Source organism: Halictus rubicundus, chromosome 2 (assembly GCF_050948215.1).
Source record: "Halictus rubicundus isolate RS-2024b chromosome 2, iyHalRubi1_principal, whole genome shotgun sequence".
Classification (NCBI taxonomy): Eukaryota; Metazoa; Arthropoda; class Insecta; order Hymenoptera; family Halictidae; genus Halictus; species Halictus rubicundus.
Genome location: NC_135150.1, coordinates 6,723,454 through 6,743,277, shown reverse-complemented (window position 1 = coordinate 6,743,277; position 19,824 = coordinate 6,723,454). Strand labels below are relative to the sequence as shown.

General features: G+C 41.0%; 1 protein-coding gene across 2 annotated transcripts in view; it reads left to right on the top strand.

The window, feature by feature from the left end:
- The first annotated feature begins 12,722 nt into the window (after positions 1-12,722).
- Ptx1 (pituitary homeobox homolog Ptx1) overlaps positions 12,723-19,824 on the top strand; it is an 82,322-nt gene continuing 75,220 nt past the window's right edge. The window contains exon 1 of one of the 2 annotated variants that reach the window (XM_076804480.1): positions 12,723-13,008. In XM_076804480.1, coding sequence (XP_076660595.1) covers positions 12,723-13,008 — 286 coding nt within the window. Of the gene's footprint in view, positions 13,012-19,824 lie in introns of both variants that reach the window. The other variant, XM_076804478.1, reaches the window with a different exon arrangement.

The window sequence follows — 19,824 nt, the reverse complement described above, 5'->3', positions numbered from 1 at the left end:
ATTAACTCCCTAAAATGAAGACGCTTCCATTTTGAAACGTTCTTTCAATTTTTGCCACTCGATGGTGCTCGATCGAATTGCTAAGGACATTTACTTCAAATGGAAACAGTTAAACATCGATCAACTGCTGTCTTCTTTACTTCATAGTAAAGTCATTCGACTTAATTAATTACAGGAATTATTTTCTTACCAAATGGAATAATTCACTAGCTATAGCTAAGGTCCATCCTGATGGCCTACGGTCATTTCATTTCGTAGTCATGAATGGATTACGGATATTTATGCAATATTTTTCATATTGCATATGTTTCTGCATATTTTACATTAAATGCGGATGAACGAGTATGTTACACATTTCATGTACATTTTGCAAACTTTTCTTCTGTCATCGGTCTCTTTACAAGAATTCATGAATCATGCATTAACGACACTGCTATACAACTATTGTAAGTTCACTTAATATTAAGCCTTCGACATAATTGGAATTTAACATTAGTAAGTTTTATTTCATCGATTTCCGAGTCGATAGAAGTGTTTATTAATTTTTGTACAGTACAGTACATTTGAAGACATATTGCAAAATGTAACGATTGAATTTCTGTGAATGAAACTGTAAACAATGCTGTAGCGGTAACTTATTTATTGGAAAAACGTTTGCTCGTTTCTAAGCAGTTAGAGAATGTAAATCATCGATCAATTCGTCTATTCAACTATTGAAAATTACTGTAACAAAAGAGTTCTGCTCCAGGTGAGAGATGCAACTCCGCATATGTTAAAGACTGGCAAAAATTTGAAAATATTCTATCCAAAAATGCTATGTGTAACGCGTTTGTTACATGGAATAAGTAGATTGACGAAAGTAGTACGAGTCCATTTTTCTATAGTCAATGCAGTCGTATTAGCAATAAAATAAGTATAATTAAAAGCTCCTCAATGCATAGCAGTTTATACACAGAACGGTCCAAACGGTCCACTGTCACCACAGTTAGTCATTACAAGTTGGAGGATTTGGTTTCAGGCTGTATTATTCTATGCAAAGTATTTTGTAACGGAGAGGCGACTCTTTGGAATTCTTTATTTAATTTTACTTTCTAATTTACATTATTAACGACTATCTTACATAGTATTGCAGTATTATAATATCATTAACCCTTTGTACCAAGATTTATTTTATGGTCTTTGTCATTCATAATTTCCTAGAAGGAAATGAAAGTTTATATTTATCATATATCTGTATATTCTCCAATGGCAATATTACACCGACAACAACAAGATAGAATTTTATTTTGATTTAAAGGAAATTAATCACCAGAGTGCGGATTTTATACATTTGTAACAAAAATTAGCAGGTGAAACATAACATTTGATACTACTGTTACATCATTTACAACCTTTCAAAATTATTAATAGAGGATATCAATTTTTATGAAACCTCCTTTTCTTGTAATTGATGCAGGCAATTTTTGTCTATCAACAACATACATATTTAGTAGATTCTGTTCGAAATCCTCATCGCTGAGTCGATATTATAGCTCAAGGAGTCAATATTGTAATATGTGTACACGTGTTGCATAATGTTCGTATGCTTGCTGCATATTTCTCGTATACTGTTCGCATGTTTATCGCATATGCGGATCGGTTTCAGCTGCATAAAAATCCGCAGTCTGGTCGTGAACTTATTGAGACCAGACATACTATCTCGGCCCGTACGCGTCATGTGTCATCGCGGCCGTCAGATCGCCTAAAAATCCGAATAATCGATTACCCTGGCAATAAATGTCGGTAGATGCGTATCATTCCGCGAAAAAAAGGCGCGCAGATAAACCGTCGCGATATCATTCGCTGTACACACCAGCCATTTAGCTTCGCCGGTACCAATGACGACGGGCACACACACGGGTCCCGTTCTCGTCATCGCCTCTTTGTTCGAATTTCGTGGCGAGCAGTGGCGAGAGAGCAGGTACATACAAAGGAACGTTATCACGGGTACAGATACGAATCTCGAAAACGATATTACGAGCGAAATATCGATTGTTTGCGTTACGGACGGTTTACTATCGCTAATAAAACACGAGCGACTCGTGTCGGCGGCAATTGATCTGCCGCCGCGGCGGCCATAGAAATAGTTCGTGTACCGATAGATCCTTTATGGCACCAACACCCGACCGGCCCAGCTGTTTACTCAGAGTCCCCGGGTATTTTAAATAGGGTATTCCGGTCCGTCGATAGATCCCCACGCTGCGCTGCCCCGCGCCGCGCCGGGCCACCGACGCCGACGCCGACGCCGACGCCGCCGGCATCTAACTGGAGTACCGTTTTCTCATCGGAAAACAGAATCTCCCCGTCCGCGAACGATAGAAAACGATCGATCCCGGATTGTATATCGGCTTATCGCCATAGAATCATTGCCATTACGGTGATAAGATGTTCTATTAACGGCACATTCGTACCCGCGATAGTGATTTCTTTTCCAACGAATTCTTTTGAAAGCGCGTGTCGTGAACAGAACTTGAAACAAGATGGAACGATCAAACGAGCTTGTAAAGAAGTTCGATGCAGCCACAGAGAAAAAGATAGAACTTCTTTGTATTTCCATATGATGTCGGAAGAACATGTACATTTTAAAAAATCAATTATATTATACAAGTAGATTACGCGTAACGTCCGTTTCTAAGAAATGTTATGAGTATTCTGCGGATCTTTTTGCAGAATAGAAATGTTCTCCTTGAATTTCAAGACACAGTGTAGACACAGAAGTTTCTTTCTTTAATAATTTTAGTAATGTAGATTCCTTTAATCTTTCCACTATTTGAAATTACAGTCACATATTCATAAACGCATAAAATCCGCAGTCTAGTTATAAAGAAAGACGTGAAACACGCGTCGTATTTTTCGTCTCAGTCGTAAATCTGCACAGGAAGCGTTAATATTACATGTAAAAAGTCTCCAGTTCATAGTATTTAATACAAATACTTCGGTTTGTTTGGTTCAAAAATTGATAGTAGCAGAAAAAAAAGATTGAGCGCGTCTGAAATGGAAAACGCTCCAAAATTGTTTCAAGTTTTCTATTGTCAAAATTGCTGATCTTAAGTCGGAGTAGAAACGTAATCAGAAAATTTGCGGCACAAAAATAAGTTCTGCTCACTCTCGTGCGTTAACGTTACGACAAAAGCGAGCAGTTTTGAGACCAGCATCGGACTCGAAAATGTCCACTAGACTAATTGCCGATCTAGATATCTCGGAAAATTTTTAACCCTTGAATTAAAACCATGCATTGAACATGACTGGAATGAATGGCACCAAATAAGACAGAGAGCAATTAAAAACTTGTACAAATCTCAATAAATATAATAGACTACGAAATATAGAATATTAAACAAAACTGGTAAATTCTTTTCCCACGTTTCAGTTTTTAAATACATGTCCTACCATTTTGTCACATCAATTTGTCTTAAAAATTTACATTTTTGTAGATAAATTCGTAACAACATTTTAGTTTCACCAACTGGAACAAATATGTAGTATAAAACGATGCATGCACAAGAAATTTCATTTATGTTACCTGCTAAACAAAAACGAACAAATAAAAGGGTGTCCTATCTTTTTGTCCCTGACTGTATGAAGAAGCCTTGTTAGAAAGATTACTAGACTGCGAATCTTTATGCGAAATAAACACTGTCTGCACCAATTCCAAGACACAAGAACCAAGTAGAGATTTCCTTCTTTCTCGAATAACTTCAACAACTTCGAAATAATACATTCATACTTTGAAATTCTTTTAATCTTCCTATTTTTTCAAATTGCACGTACGCATTTTTGTTATAAGTGCATACAATCCGTAGTCGAAAGATCACAAATGTAGCATTCCCTCCTATATCCATCAGTATCAAATAATTAATAATTTGGTTTGGCATGTAACTTACTCACAATTTAGGCGTTGTCAATATGGTCTGTTTCTTCAATTAATCTTGTCATGACCGTCCCAAGAGCTGCCAACGCAGAGCTTGCTAGTTATTATCTATTGGCCATATGGATGTCTCTTGATATCGAATGTTGAAGTAATTCCATTCGCGAAAAGAACTAAATGTGCAACGCTTCCTCTGCCACGTCAGTCGAGCACGGATGACACAATCTTTTTTATCAAACTCGAAAATCAATTTTCGTTACAATCCATCAAGTTAACCACACTTGTTTGGGATCTATGAGGTGCAAGAAGGTTACAATGGTGATCGCTGTAATGAATCTTGTCTTTTGTATTCTTATTTTATTAATTGACTGTGGATTTTATGCATTTATGGGAACAAGTTTGGAAGAGTTTATGTTATATTTTTCTCCACATATAAAAATTAAGCCTTTCAACACGAATGTCGGGACTACAAATCTAATTTCTGAAGTTCTGAATAAATGATTTAATTCTCCACCGAGAAGACTCGGTTGGATTGTTCCGAGAATTTTGAGAATTTTCGGTTTTGATATCGTGGCGAAGGGGCTTCATAAAGTGTTGGAAACAACGCGGTTAGGGAACGTTACGATCCTTATAATCCTAGCCGATCGACAAAATGTTAAGACTTCGCCGGAGAGGTTCATGACGAGACGCGAGATTTATACTGTTTGAATCCTGCGATTTGTCTTCTCACAGCTTACTTTTATAAGTCCGTTACTTGCTTAGGTGCTTGTTGGCGTATTAGGAGAGATCAACGGAATTGAATTTATTTCTGCCTTATCGCATGCTCTTGCACCGTCGACATATTTCAGATTGAGCATGCTGAAATATTGTATCCTTCGTTTTCTAATACGAAATTTTGCGCTTACCATATGCATCTTATACCGATAAATAATTACCAAAATAAAAATCGAACACAAAATACGTATTTATACACTTGAAAATGAATCGAAGAAGCGTGATTCACATAATTCCATAATTTACACTATCGCATTACTAAACAAAACGTTTAAACATGCTATGTGAACAAGGTCTACTGTTTCTCAATAAAATTTAAATTTATTATTGATATACAAACTTGAAATTCTAGCAGAGAAAATTCGATTTCATCTGAAATGCATTATGGATAATGCAAACAGTAATTATAATCTGATGTCTGGGTCAATATCTTTGAATATGGTTACAAATAACTAGAAGTTGCTTGCGCTCATAGCAAATGAAAATCTTGATAGACTTATCAAATATAAATATGTTTAATGTACATATAATACAGTACGATTACAGTACGATTTAATACAGTGCGTTTCGTTATCCGTGCCTTTCGAATTGTTCTGTAAAAGTGTAAAGTCGTATATCCATAAACTCCGCGAACAAATCAGGAACGACTAAAAATATTCTACTTCTGCGCGATTGTAGATTTCGCGGTGCTTGCGAAATGGTCGGCCAATTGGTAGTGTTTGAGTAGTATTTAACGCGAGTTGTATAGTTATATCGAAATGTCGTTGTTAAACACATAACCAACCATTCGTAGCTGATAAATGTCTATCTGATCCTTTTATGGCATCGCAGCAATAACCGAGTTTATGGGTATCGTCTTACCGATATCAAGCGAGCAAGTATAAATAATAGTGACGTGCTGCTAGAGCAAGAGCGAATTAGAATTTTGACCATGCGCCGGTTAGATAACCGCGACTATAATTTTACGAAAAATAAATGAGACGTCGGAGAGCGGCGTAGTGGCGATGTCATGTCGGGATAAAAAAAATTTCTTTCGTGAACGGCCGTAATAAAACTGACAGGATTCAGTGTGTATGTATTGCAGATCCGATTACATCATCGCGCGTCAGGGAACCAATTATGAATAGTCGTTGACCGTGCGGCAGGCTTCGTGTTCAGGTTAGCCGCAAAGCCCCGCTGTCGATCGACTGTATTCAGAGATAATCTATAATCCTTCAATTGCTACCGCATTACAATAAATAGGAATATTGCATGCCGCACTGATGCGCATCCATTTCATTTTACATAAACGTCGAGCGCGGTCATCCCGGCCGTCGTCTGATCACAGATCAGAAATATGAAATTAATTATAATTTGTGATCGGTATTCGAACAATTTAAAACCCGTTTTCCAGTGTTCTACCTCTCTTCCTTTTTCCACCGTAACAATTGCAAAGCTATAAAATTACGTGTGTTCTGAAGCTTCGGTGCAGTGTATTTTTATTGTATACTTGTGAGCTAGTTTTGTTACAACAATTTGTAATTTGTTATGTTTAATTCATACTGTTCGCATTGTAAAATCGTTAGAAAGTGTTGCACGTGTAAAATAAAAATTGAAGAATGCTGCATTCTACGACTAAAGAATGATTGTTGCCACAATTTTTTAATAAAATTTTAAAGTGACTAAATTCTAAATTTATCTATCGTATAGTTTAAAAATATTCTGACGCAATAGTTGAACTCCTCTTTAACACTAAACCTACCATGGTCAAAATGACCGTTTTTATATTTTACAATTGTGGAAACTATAAAAATTCATTTATGAAAAATAGTAGAATAAATCTCCTTGTCCAAGCATTTATTATATTGAGAATTACGGACAATCTCAATAAATTTAAGGTTGCCGTTTTTAATAGCAATATTTACCAGATACTGTTAATGTTTGGTAGGTTTAATGTTAACACTAGAACTACCAAATAGATTAACATTTTAGATTTTTTATTCCATTAATATTGAAACTATGGAGATACTTTTGCGGAGAATGATTAAATAAGTCTAGGCAATATTAAGTAAGCAATGAATAAATAAATTCACAATTCTCTGTTACACGAGAATTCCTGCTTAAGCTTTTAATTCGTCATTGGAGTGTGCCATCACCTTTCAGAAATTATTCTAGTGTTAGGTGATCATGAATCCAGTTATACGAACATCAATTTTTGACGTACGATCGAAGAAACGCTAGCGGAGAGGAGAGTTAGCGAGCCTCTATTATCCGAAAGATCCAGTTATCCGAATCGCGTTGTCCTCCGATCGCTTTGAATAAACGGAGTCCCACTGTATGCGCACATTGAAAAAGTTAACGAGATCGTGCGACGTCTTCGAGGGCGATTCATCGGAGTTTCGGACGAAGAAGTGGAAAATTGGAGCAGGCCGAGGATCCCGGCGATCCGTCATCGAGGGTGCCTGGACCCGCGCGGTGTCCTTAACGATATCGTCTATTAATTCCCAGCAGGCGGTACTAGCAGGGACGTCCATAACTCGGTCGGACGCTTCAAAAATCAGGAAATACCCTGGACGTCTCCTCTGCGTTCCATGGATATCACGGATCCCACCAGCACCGCTGTCGCTCCCACTCCGGGCCGGCTCGAAGTCACACGCACACACAGGCTCACAACGCCCACGCCACGACACGGTAGGCGTGGCTACCTTGTCATTTGTTTCCTCTACTTTTCCCGAGGCGTTAGGGGATCCCGGGGATGGCGGTCTGTTCCTAGCTTGACGTATGTACTGCCACTACAGCCTCCCTCGCCTCGTATCGCGCTCCTCTTCGTTTTGCTGGCGCAACCGTCTTCCACGGGCGACCTCTTCATCGCCGACCGGGCCGCTCCTCTTCCTCTGAGGATGCCCTCTTCCTTGAACATCGTCTCCAAGGGCCTCCCCACCTCCACGCCCTCCCCCCTCTCTCCCTTTCGAGCACCGAATCATCCGGTTTGTCATTCGACGCGTTTATCTTCGTGCCCTTCGGGCCCGATCTCTTACTTTCGCGACTCCCGCTTCGTCGTTGATGAACTCCCGCGCGGTACCACCTGGTGTTCTAGTCCTTCGACGCATTTCTAACTGCTCTAATTGTGCCCTGATCAACTCTACTCTTAACCCTTTCTAGTTCGAGACTGAGTGAAGGCTTCCGAAGCTGATCGGTGTGTTGTACGAAAAAGTTCTCGAGCATCTACAAACTGAACAGCATAGAGATAGGGGAATTAATAGTTCGTATTCAGACGCAGTTATAACAATTCTTATTATACGCTGATCAGTGCTACTATTAACCCTTTCTACTCTGAGACCGAAGGCCTCAGAAGTACTAAACAACATAGCAACTAGGGTGCTAGCTCTACCGAATCTCCTCGAACGAGCTTAATCTGATAGATTGCTTGTAATAATAAATTGTTTAGAATAACACATTAATACAGTTTGCAGGTGCTCGGCAACTTACGATCTCTGCACGGTACATACAATTTTATAACATCAGTTTGTTTCAACTATACCGGTTTAGTTTTTCCTGCACTTAAGTTTAGTTGTATTGTGCTAACTATCGACGTCTGTGTCCAACATCAAATTTATTTGAACCATACGTTCGGAAATAGCATCAACAATAGTCTTCATGAATTTAACTCTTCCTGTATTTTTAAAATTATTATTACAGACTCGGATAAAAAAGTTGTAAAATTAATATTTACTATTTTCTCTTCGCAATTCCTGTCAATTGCGATTTTCTTAAAATTTCTTTACATCGTTTAGCGAACTAATCCTGTTATGTTCTTAAGAAAGCTCAAGTCATGCGGTCCACTTTTAAAACAGTTATATCACTTTACACAGGGTGTATAGAGACTTTTGTGACTGAATGTATAAGCCCTATTTTTCTTGGATAATTGTACATAAAATGTTTGCATAAAAATATGCGTCAAAACTATACAGTCTAAGGAATACAATTTTACTGAATGCCGTTAGAAAATCTTTGGTATTAATATAAGGGTTAAACAATGTACACTGTTATTGCAGTTTAAATCGCGATCGAGAGCGAGAGCATTTTGGTAAAGAAATTCCTGTACAATTTACAGGTTCATTATACATCACTTCAAGGTACAAAACTGATCCTGAAGGCCTTACCTTCAATTTGTATTTAGATGTCCAATTTTACTTTTAAATAAAGTTTATTTCAATGTCAATCAATGTGATTGTCGAGTATTCTTTTTATACGAGTGGAAAAATAACATACTGATGATAGCATAACGCGAGGTTTGGTTAAAATGTATCAATTCATTAACACTAATCCTACCAAGCACAAAACATACAAAAGTGAAACTCCTGATAGAGACGTTTAAACTTACTTAAACTTTGTACGGTTTTTATTATACTATAAATGAAGAAGTCAATTCAGTAATTTCCTATGAAAGCGTTTTTGTAATTTCAATAATTGTGAAATAGAAAACCGGTCTTTTGACCGTGGTAGGTTGAGTGTTAGTACAGTATTTAACTAGGAATGACAATCTAGCAAATGAAGAACTAATACAATCACGAGGATTGTAATTCGTTGACAGAATATGTTGATTAGTTCAACGTTACTGTAAAAAATCTATAAAAATCTAATAAAACGCAAAACTGCTCGAATCCAAAGAAAATCTGTCCCGTCGTGAGGCATACATATACACAGGTATTGTCCTATACACTCGAAACGGCGTCATTGAATGACGATAAGACAAGGAGATAAAATACCGGTTAGAAATGGTCAAATTAACGCTCGACACATGGAATTTTTTTCGATCTGATTACTATGACGATTACTGTTTTCGATAATCGGAGGGGGCGAAGAAAAGAAGGCGTTTATCGCCTGCGCTCCGGTACTCATCAAGTGTAATAATCTGCGACGAATGAAAAAAGCTGACGATAACGGTCGAGTATCTGTTTCCTGTTAATAAAAATTCAATTACAACTCCGATGAAATTGATAGATATAGATAAAATCGCGGAAGAGGATCGCGATTCGGACTTCGCAATCGTCGCGCGGCAATTGCTCTATCGAGTAGGTAACGGAAAACTTGATTTGATAATGCGCAGCGAAGACCCCATTTTGACAATCTACACGGAACGACGAGCGACACACCTCTCGGTCAATTTGAAACGCCCAGCCCCGCGGAGTGCTCTAGTCTACCAAGATAGATGTTTGCTCCAATAGATAAGACAAGCGATAACGGCGTGCACTCGACTCGACTCGGCTCGCGGTATCTTAGGAGATTTCCTAGCTCGTCTAGAAATTTCACAACGTTCCGCGGAGTAATGGCGGAGCCACTTGACGAGACGTCACGGACCGGTGGCGTCTCTTTAATCGAGTCGATCGGAAACAAAGAAGTCACTGTCGTCGGTGCACGGATCCCGAAAAGAAAGGGTTGCATGCTATTTCCAGAGGAGCAGCGAGGAAGGGTCGACAGGGGGTGGGGGAGTGAAGCGCGTTGAAGATTAAGCTGACGCGCGAGGAACCAAGACAAACGTCGACGAGAAGAAACAAACAATAATCAGAAGGTAGACGAAGCTCGGTGTATGGAAAAGAGAACAAAAGGAAAAAGGGAAATACAGCGGGCCCGGGAGGAGGGTGGGGAGGGGATCGAGGGAGAACGAGGTGGGAGGATGCGTGGTGTATGTGCGTGCGTTTCAGCAGAGAGAACGTGTCACGTTCGTGTGTACGTAGGAGGGGCGATGCCGAGGATGTTGGAGGGGTAGCCAGGCTGCTTGGTAGGGATGGATGAAGAGAGGTGCGTCGACGATACCGAACATAGGCGAATCGGCGACTGGTTCGGGCACCACGCTGGACGAAACGAGAAGGCAGCGGTGTGAGAGATCACGCCGCGATGCAACAGAGACGGAGCAACGTTACATGTTGGCTGGTAGGGGTGCGATAGGGGTCGAATTCGTGGTCCGGGGAGTGAAGTCGGGGGGATGGAGCGAGGAGATACATGCGTGAGAGATCGCGGAAGAGAGAAAGAGAGAGACAGAGAGAGAGAGAGCGAGAGACTGAAACTACAGAGAAGGACGACTGGGTGGAAGAGAGAGAGAGAGAGAGAGAGAGAGGGAGAGAGAGGGAACGAAAACTGGGGTGGAACAGTGGGGATAGAGGAGAAAGGACGAGTATGCCAAGGGGGTTGAAGGGAGCGCGCGGATGTGAGAAATCGCAGCGGAGGAAGGGAGACGGGCATCGAACGGAGATAGCGAGAAGCAGAGTGGGAGAGCGGAAGAGAGAAGGAGCGGATGGAGGGGAGTAAGAGCAAGCGAGCCAGGGAGAGGCGCAGTCAGACAGTCAGGCAGACCGCCCGGCAAGCAAGGAAGGCAGGCAGGCAGGATAGCAGGCAGCCAGTGCACCAGCCAAGACCACTAGATCCGCTCGGCTTACCGACTTAGAGACTTAAGCCGGCAGGCAGTCCGAAAGGCTCAACCGGCTAAGCCTGGCGGACCCACCTACTACCGACGTGCGGCCACTACACGTTCCATCTACTACGAAAACCGACTATACTACCGCGACCTGCAGCACCACTCGCGCTTTCTTACGTTTCCTCCGTCTGTCCCTCTTTCTCTCTCTCTGTTGCCACTGTGTCGCCGACCCGACGTTCCTTAACGCGTGCCCGCGAAGGTAAGAAGAGCGAACGGGCGACGAGAACGCATCGTCGTCGACGTCCACCATCAACGTTTTCCCCGGTGATCGTGATGTCGCGCGGCACTACTCGTGACTTTTGACGGAAGGATATACCCGATCTCTGGCTGTATGGTGCAACCCCCTGCGTGGATAAGTAGTCCTCCTGCCGGTATCGTTCGTGAACGATCGCGTCCCAGTGACCAATATACAACATCCCGTCGGGAAGTGCTACATTGTCGGGCCGTTCCGGGTGTCTCGTGGCGTATTCGGTGGTGATCTAGAGGATTAAGCGAGTAAGTGATATTGTTCTGATCCGGCGCGGCGTACGAAACCAAGTGCGGTATTAGGATATCGTGTGAAAACGCATTGGTCGAGTTTTCGCGAGGATCGCTGGGTGTCAGGCGAGCGAGGAGAAACGGGGCTACAGGGTTCGAGGATAACGTTTTCTGTGGGACGGTGGATTGCTACTACTACGCTGTCTGTAAGTGGATACGTCGAAGATTCCGTTGGAACGAATGCCCTGTGATTATTGACATTGCCAAGATAACGTAGTTCCGTTCGCGGGCAAAAGTGGTACGCTGAAATTAATAAAAATCGCTGCCTAGCGCGGCCGTAGTGCGAGCCGTTTAACCTAGTTTCCATTGTGGGTGTTTCTAAATCTCCCACTATTCTCGTTGCGTCCCGTTGATCCTTACGTAACGCGCGTCGTCGGCCGTGGTCGGTCCCGCGGTTATCTGATTTTGTTAGTCGGCCGTACCTAAGTGCTGGAGCACGTGTGTTCTGCCGGGTCCTTCGACGGGACAGCCGGGATCAGGGTAATAGGGATCTGGTGGCTCCTTTCGAGACCGATCCATGGAAACAATCCCCGCAGTCCACGGGCGAATCCTTAGCGCGTACGTGTCGAAGAGCCACAGGAAGTCGTTCACGAAGCGCAGATTGACGCGCAGCGACGGTGGACGTCGGGTAGCCGGGCTCTCCTTCTGACGGGTTGCTCGGTCCGTTAGCACTGATGTCAACTGAACAACCTATGCCGAGGCAACCTGCTGGAAAGAACGGACAGCAGCAGACAATAGAGTCTTCAGCGTCGCCGACGGGACACGCTCGCTGCGGGCAGGTTTGTTGAACGCCGGGGATTGTTGCTATCGATGTAACCGAGCGTTCGCTACTACCGACGGCCGTCGCCCAGTGTAGCCGTCGACGAAACAAGAGGGGAACACCTTTCGGATACTCGTCGGCGCGAATGCGATCCTGAAGACACCAACATCCTCCCAGGCGCGTATCCGTTTGACGCGATTTCCCGCGGTACCTGGACTCAACGAAGGCCTAGCTTTTGATCCTGAGTCGCGTTGCACAGATCAGTCAACACGACGTTAACCTTCTATAGCATGGAGCGGGGAGGCGGGGGCGGGGGGAGCCTCGAATTCGCCGGGGGTGGAGTCGGCGGTGGCAACGCGGATTTGTGCCTTCAGGATCTCGTTACGGGATCGACAACCGGTCTATCGGTACAGCATCATCAGCACGGGTCCGCCACAGCCGCCATGGCCGGCCTTCACGGTGACCACTTTCAAGGGACGATGCACCATCCTGATCTGCACGGGAACTCGCACCACGACACCTCAATGGTGCACAACTCCATTCATCAGTTGCACGAACCGTTGGAAAAACTGAAACGTGGTGAGTCGGTCACAATACCAAAGGATGCTTTCCTCCTGTACACGGTGCGCCCAAATAACTGACGTCGAACATACTTGAACCAAGTCCGAAAACCAGCGAAACAGAAGAATAACAGAACAATACATTCCTATAAAGCGATCAGCTTTCAACTTGGTTTCCGCATTGGCGTATTTAGATTCGAACAACCCCCGTACAGCCCTGCGCATTCACATGAATTACTTCTAACTTTCACTTAACACGGTTCCGATATAACACGAAATACATTAATCGCGTTATGAGAGGGTTGGGTGTATAGGTATTGACGTATTTAGCGATTTTCTGAATTCTCGATTACGTGCCGCATCTTCTCCATGGACATTTTGTCCTGTTCTTAACGTTGGGATCATTTTAACTACACCAAATGTTCATGACATTTAGCCGGTGCGAGGTTAACACCTTTAGAGACCCTAAACACTTCGAAACACCATACATTCAACACTTTTTAAGACACCAAGTGTTTCTAATAAAAGTTAGTCCGTTTTCAATATCATTACTATGCAAAAGATTTTATAATTTCGAAAATTTCTACGGTGCCCCCCTTTTTCATCAATGCCCTAAGCACGTGCTTATTTCGCATATTAGCTAACCCAATACTGCGTTTAGCGTATGTTGTGGGTCTTCGAAACTGCCTATTCGCTACAGTCCAGTGAATTAAGGTAACTTTAGGTTTCTTATTGAATGATTATTGTAAAGCCGCTTCCAAGAGAAACGACTGAAAATTGAGATTGATTCAAACTTCTCATTTTCATAAGACAACATATACACCAGTAACTGTCAGTGTTCGGTTCGTTCAGTGTCAAATAGTGACAATAGTTCAGCATCCTATAAATCGTAAGTTGGCAAAGCGAAATTATAAACATAGATTAAAATACAAAGAACGCGAGAGTAGGGTTGGCTACGGTATAGAATCTACTTGTTAGAACAACTGTAATTTTAACTCTGTTATTTTGGCGCACTCTGTACAACGTAGTCTGTGCGACGACTTCGCTGATTCCGACACGTTTAACCCCACGTGCAACTTTTTACGCTATCCCGTGAAGTTGGACAGCCGAGATCGGGAAGTAAATTCTGTCGTGCAGCATTTTAGGAAATGTTTTCACTCGAATGCCGGTGTACACGACTTGTGAATCAATTTTATACTAATCGGACGCAACGCACATGACCATTTAAGTGCCGAAGTTCTCCATGGGCTGATGTGTTAAATACGTATCGAATATTTGAATTTGTTTAGTTTCTGGGTATTGATAGATTTGGGGAATGTCGACGCTGCTTTTCTTCGTGTTTTATACTGCTCCTTCGGCATCGTAAAGCCCAGTGTGAGCAAATTTATTTTTCGAAGCGGAGCCTACACGGTGTACGTAATTTGCACAGAAGAATATCTATAGTTTACAATTTCTGCAGAAAATGATTTACCAGTCGAAAAAGTAGAAAAGAGATTATAAAAATTTCGGACAAATGACTGATCATAATTCAAGTTAACAGGACAACATTTAAGCGAGTCACGCTTCATTTAAGACGAAATCAACGTTAACCCAACAATTTCGAAACTTGTTCGCAAAGTACTCAAAATTCGTTTGCATAATCCGATAATTACACTTTTGCGATTCACGGTGTGTTGAACTGCCAGAGAAGATCTAACGTTTTCACGTATTGCTAGCTGGTATTGTTCGATCGGATAGGAATGCGCGAGAAAGTTTCCGAGGAATTATATTAACGAGGTTTACAGATGTCACGAGCATAATTGCTTTTATCCGTGTGTCGATTGAAATGAGATACCGGGAACCGTTGCTTTCTCCTTCATCGGTTATCGCGATAATCACTTGTACGGAGCTTGTCAATTCGTGTGATTTCGTTATTCGCGATATTATCGATTCCGTCCGTTCGACCGACAAATACTCGCCGCGCTTCTACTTCGGGAATCGTGCACTGCGTCGTGTCGTTTTTCGTTATCGCGCATCATTCCACAAAATCTCGTATCGTTTGACGCAGCAAATTTGCGCGCACCGGCGCGGCGCCCGTCGTGCGAAATCGCGCGTCCGTCTCACTTTGTTTCTCAACGTTACCATCGATTCTTCGCGCGCACGCGGAAATCCCGCGACCGTCCGCGAGCTCGAAAGATCCGACAAAGATTGGAGCGAAACTGCGAGGCGACAACGCTAATATAAAATCCAAAGCAATCCAAATTCGAGAATTGTCTTGATATCTCCTCTCGATCGTGTTAGTTCAATAGATTAGCTTCGGGTAGTTGAACTTTCGTAATTTTCGAATACAAACCCGGTTTTTTCGTAATTTTTCCGGTAAATCGTTCTGCGATACGGACCCGAACACTTCGATGACAGTTTCGTTGCAGTATCACCGAACATTTTCGTGCGATAAAGTAACATTGTACCTACGTCGGTTCTTGTCAGGTGTCAGCCGAGTACAGATAAAACATTAGTACGAATAGCGTTGATAAGCACCGCGCCCATCGTGTTATTCCAGCACAGATACGACGCGACGAACAATATTTCGGACTCGTTCCGTGAATAATACAATCGCGGAATTCGTTGACATGGACGCGGACTGTTTGGTGAATCGAGTAAATCCTTCGTACAATCGCTGCAACTCTACGACGGCAGAGTCCGGGTCTAGTTTGACCCAGCGTATCGAAGTTCAGTTATTCGGTTTTTGGCAAACTAATTCAATGAACAGTTGCTGCATTAGGAGCGATAGAAAGATTAACGTGCCCACAAGAAGTACAGTTTAAAAATAAGTTCTGAAAAATTTATAAGTAATTTGGTGATTGGTTCTAAACATTATAGTTTTACAGTTTATGAAAATGGTCCGGGAATGAACTTAGTAATTCTTAATTTTGCTAGACTTTCTTTCAAAAGTGACCGATGACTACTATCTAAAAATGTCTAGATCTGTTCGCGGATATGATCGAAATATTCTTTAGATATTCTTGATTTTAGGAGTATTAGTTATTGTTGTTGTTACTATGAATGCTGAGCGAAAACTTGCACGTGAAGATGGTATGTGAAGATACAGCTTTGAGCGTCCTTATCTCCTGATTTACTCCCACTCTTCATATCAGCGTGTTGGATATGGTTATTGGCGACATGAGTTGGATATTTTAATCCGTTCAAACGAATCTGAAAAGCTGAAAATTAATACACGAGATTAGAATCGTACAGTTGAAAATTGTAGGATGAATTAAATAGAGAAGTTACAGGAGGATTGCCAAAATTTAGAAAATAACTATAATCGGCAACAAAAGGGAGAAAGATTGAATAAAAATTTGCCACTTCTATGATAACAGACTGTACAACTGACAATATTCAGGTTATTGTAGAATTGACACTGTGTTTGTCTTATGTTCTCGTTCTGTGTAGAAAGTTGTGCACGATCAAAAGTTTTGATCTGTTCAATCTAGTGTTATAAACAAATTGCAGGAAATTATATATGTTTGACCGGGGTTAATGATTTGGTTTGGACGATTGTCAGATTAATATTTTGCGAACTGATTCGGATCAGACTTGACATTCAATTAAAGAGATAAGCTTCTGTGTGGTTCCATTGCAACATGTGTGCATTGCTCGTACAAATTTGTATATTTCTAAGATGAGAAGATTACAACAAAGATTTATCATGTTTTAAAAATAAAAATGTCACTGCAAACTTACTGAGTCCACAAAATTATTGACACAACGACTAAGAAAACATTTACTAATGTACGGTTACTGAAATATTTAGATTTTTATTTCTAAACTGTCAAATTTTGCGGAGAAATCAATTGATGTAGATAGAAAAGTGAACTATTAAGACCACCACGACTCTATCTATACCGATAATTATTTATTGGTGTAATCATTGAAAGATTTAGATAATCCTTTATTATTTTACTACGTTCTTGACCCTGCAAGGTAAAAACAATTCCATTTCCAATTCGGTAAAAGGTTCATACGCTTCCCTGCTAAAGTTCACCCATTTTCTGTTTCGTATGCTGAATTCATCTAGGTTGAAGACAAGAGTGCAAAAAAGTACCCACATTATAGAGTTGTATAATTTTTTCTATTCCGTATTTCAAGATTCTATTCGACTAAAATGCACATGTAGAATGGTATTAGATGCGCTACAAATTTGAAATTGATAGCTGCAGTATATTCCGAGAAAAAGGAACACGAAGTTGGCTTACTTTCAATGTACTGAAAACAGTGTTCAGTTGCCCTAGGACAATCTATTCTACTTTTAAAAAATTAAACACCAATTAAGCGCTTTCATAGTAAAATATCAAAGGACAGGCTCATTATATTTTTATCGTATTGATTTTTTACCATTGTGTTAACCTAAAATCAAGGAACAATCAGAAACTCCAGATCAACTTAAAATTTAAAAAACTTCAACAAATATTGATATATATCTATTTTTTTATTATGCCCAACGTGAAGGAAAAGCCTAAAAAATTCGAAATCCAAAACGCCGACATTTTGTCAACTAATGAAATATTTTATTTCTTTTCGTTTACAACTACATTCACACTAATTAAAATGCTATCTCAATTTTTCATTTGAGACCAATAGAACGGCTGGAATCGTATCAACCAATAAGACACTTCTTGTTATATGTATGTCCCATCTTCAAGGAACTAGAACTCCCACAATTTCAAGTATTTTGAATAAAAAAAATTATATTAGATAGTCCAAATAATAGAAAATATGTATACAAAAGTACAATACAAAACAGTCATCTGATATCTTTAGGAAAATTTCCAAACAAGGCCTACAAAATGATGCTGTAAGCCCGAAAACCTCCAGTAAGAGAATCTATTCAAAATGTAATAAATTCAGCAGCAATGGAGTGCTTTGACAATAAAATGTCAAAGAACAAGGTTTTCGAAAAAACATTAAATATTTATTTTTTACCATTGTGTGAACCCAACATTAGTGAACAGAATGAAGGTCGAGTGTTAGAGATTAGTTCTTCCGCTGGGATAAATGTGCCAGTGAGTGACCAGTCAAGAGTAAGATCATGCTACAATTATTTATAACTTGTTGCCTTTTACTGTAATTAAATAAATAACGATTGATAGTGACCATAGAATAGGATCCACCATGTGACCACCTACTAAGTAAATACAATAACAAAATGACAAAAAGATAACAACACAATGCCTTTATTCACAATATTCGGTAAGTCATGAATGTTACCCATATAAAATATATCTTATATTCATTATAACGTCAACATACTCAACTACAGATTATTATATGATAGAAAGAATTTGCAGGCTTGATCTTCATATACAGGGTGTCCCACTAACTCTGTTACAAGACGACATCTCCGCTATTTTTTAAGACACACGAAATGCCAAATGGACAAATTATTATAATCGTTTCATCAAGGTCATTTATTTTCCAGATTTCAAGGTCATCGATGTTTTTTTTGTATGTGACTACATATTTTTCTTACTATGACGTGATAGTCAAGGGCAAGGTAAAACCAATGACCTAAAATGTTATAACCTTCGCGCGATTTTGAGTAGCAAAAATTTCTAAACTTTTGGAACTTGATGCGAATAATGAAATAGCTACAACAAATAGATTTGCGAAGAATTTATTGTAATGTATGCTCAAAATGATATCTGTAGACTTCCAAACATTTGTTAATTCGATTATGAAACCTTGTGGCGTTACAGCGGTGTTATAATAAATTCCTCTTCGCAAATCTCTCTATTGTAGGCATTTCATTATCCACATCGAGTTCCAAAAATTTGTAAATTTTTGGTACTGAAGATCACGCGAAGGTCATGACATTGTCATTGGTTTCGTCTTGACCGCAGCTATCACGTCACAGTGATAATAAAAATATGTAATTACACACCAAAAAAAAAAAAAACAACCGATGACCTTGAAATCTGGAAAACAAATGACCATGATGAAAAAATTATTATCACCATAATACGTGTCCCCTCGAACCATATAGTTTGTCCTTTTGACATTTCGCGTAACATAAAAGATAGCAGAGATATCGCCTTGTAACAGAGTTACTAGGCCACCCTGTATACCGACAGTTGTTAAAAATTATTAATCAAAGTCTTCTTCTGTTAGTATTTATGTGAAAACGGTCACTCACGGGTGCTCAGTCACTTACTGGTCCGCTCATCCTGCATTGACCAGATCCCTAAAATCGGCAGTCTTCGTTCTTATCGAGCCTGCAGCTAAGGAACAGACTGTTCTCGTTTCCTGGTGGTCTATAACAGAAAATCGAGTAGGATTCCGTTGGTGCTTATCGTCGCTCGACTCTAGGCGGTTCGAGGCGGCTTGGTTGCGTCGCAAGCCAGCCGAATGTTTCATTTGAAAGTGAAATAGCCCGGGCGAACGGGTCGATGTGTCGAGCCGTAGATAAAGAGCCAAGGCAGCGGGTGCGTGAACAAACATTCAAGCGAAATTTTCTGGTATCAGTCAGGCCTGTTCCAACGCCAGGGAAAAAATAAGTGAGAGAGTGGACGGGGTGTTCCTCATCGGCGCCCGGCGCGGCGCCGCGGCGGAAGAATTTCAAGCTGCTCGTTACACTCGCGGGCAAGTCGAGGACGGAAGACAATCTCTCAGTGGCGCCACCACCTGTTTTGTGATTCATTAACTCACCGGCTTATCGGGATAAGGCAGACTTATCCGGGGCTCGAACCCGACACTGCGGCTAAACCCGATCTTATTCCAATGGCATCCCACCTATCCCCGTTTCAGTTTCAGTCCCGGTGCCGCCGCCGCGCCGCCGGTAGCTCCCACTTCTAGA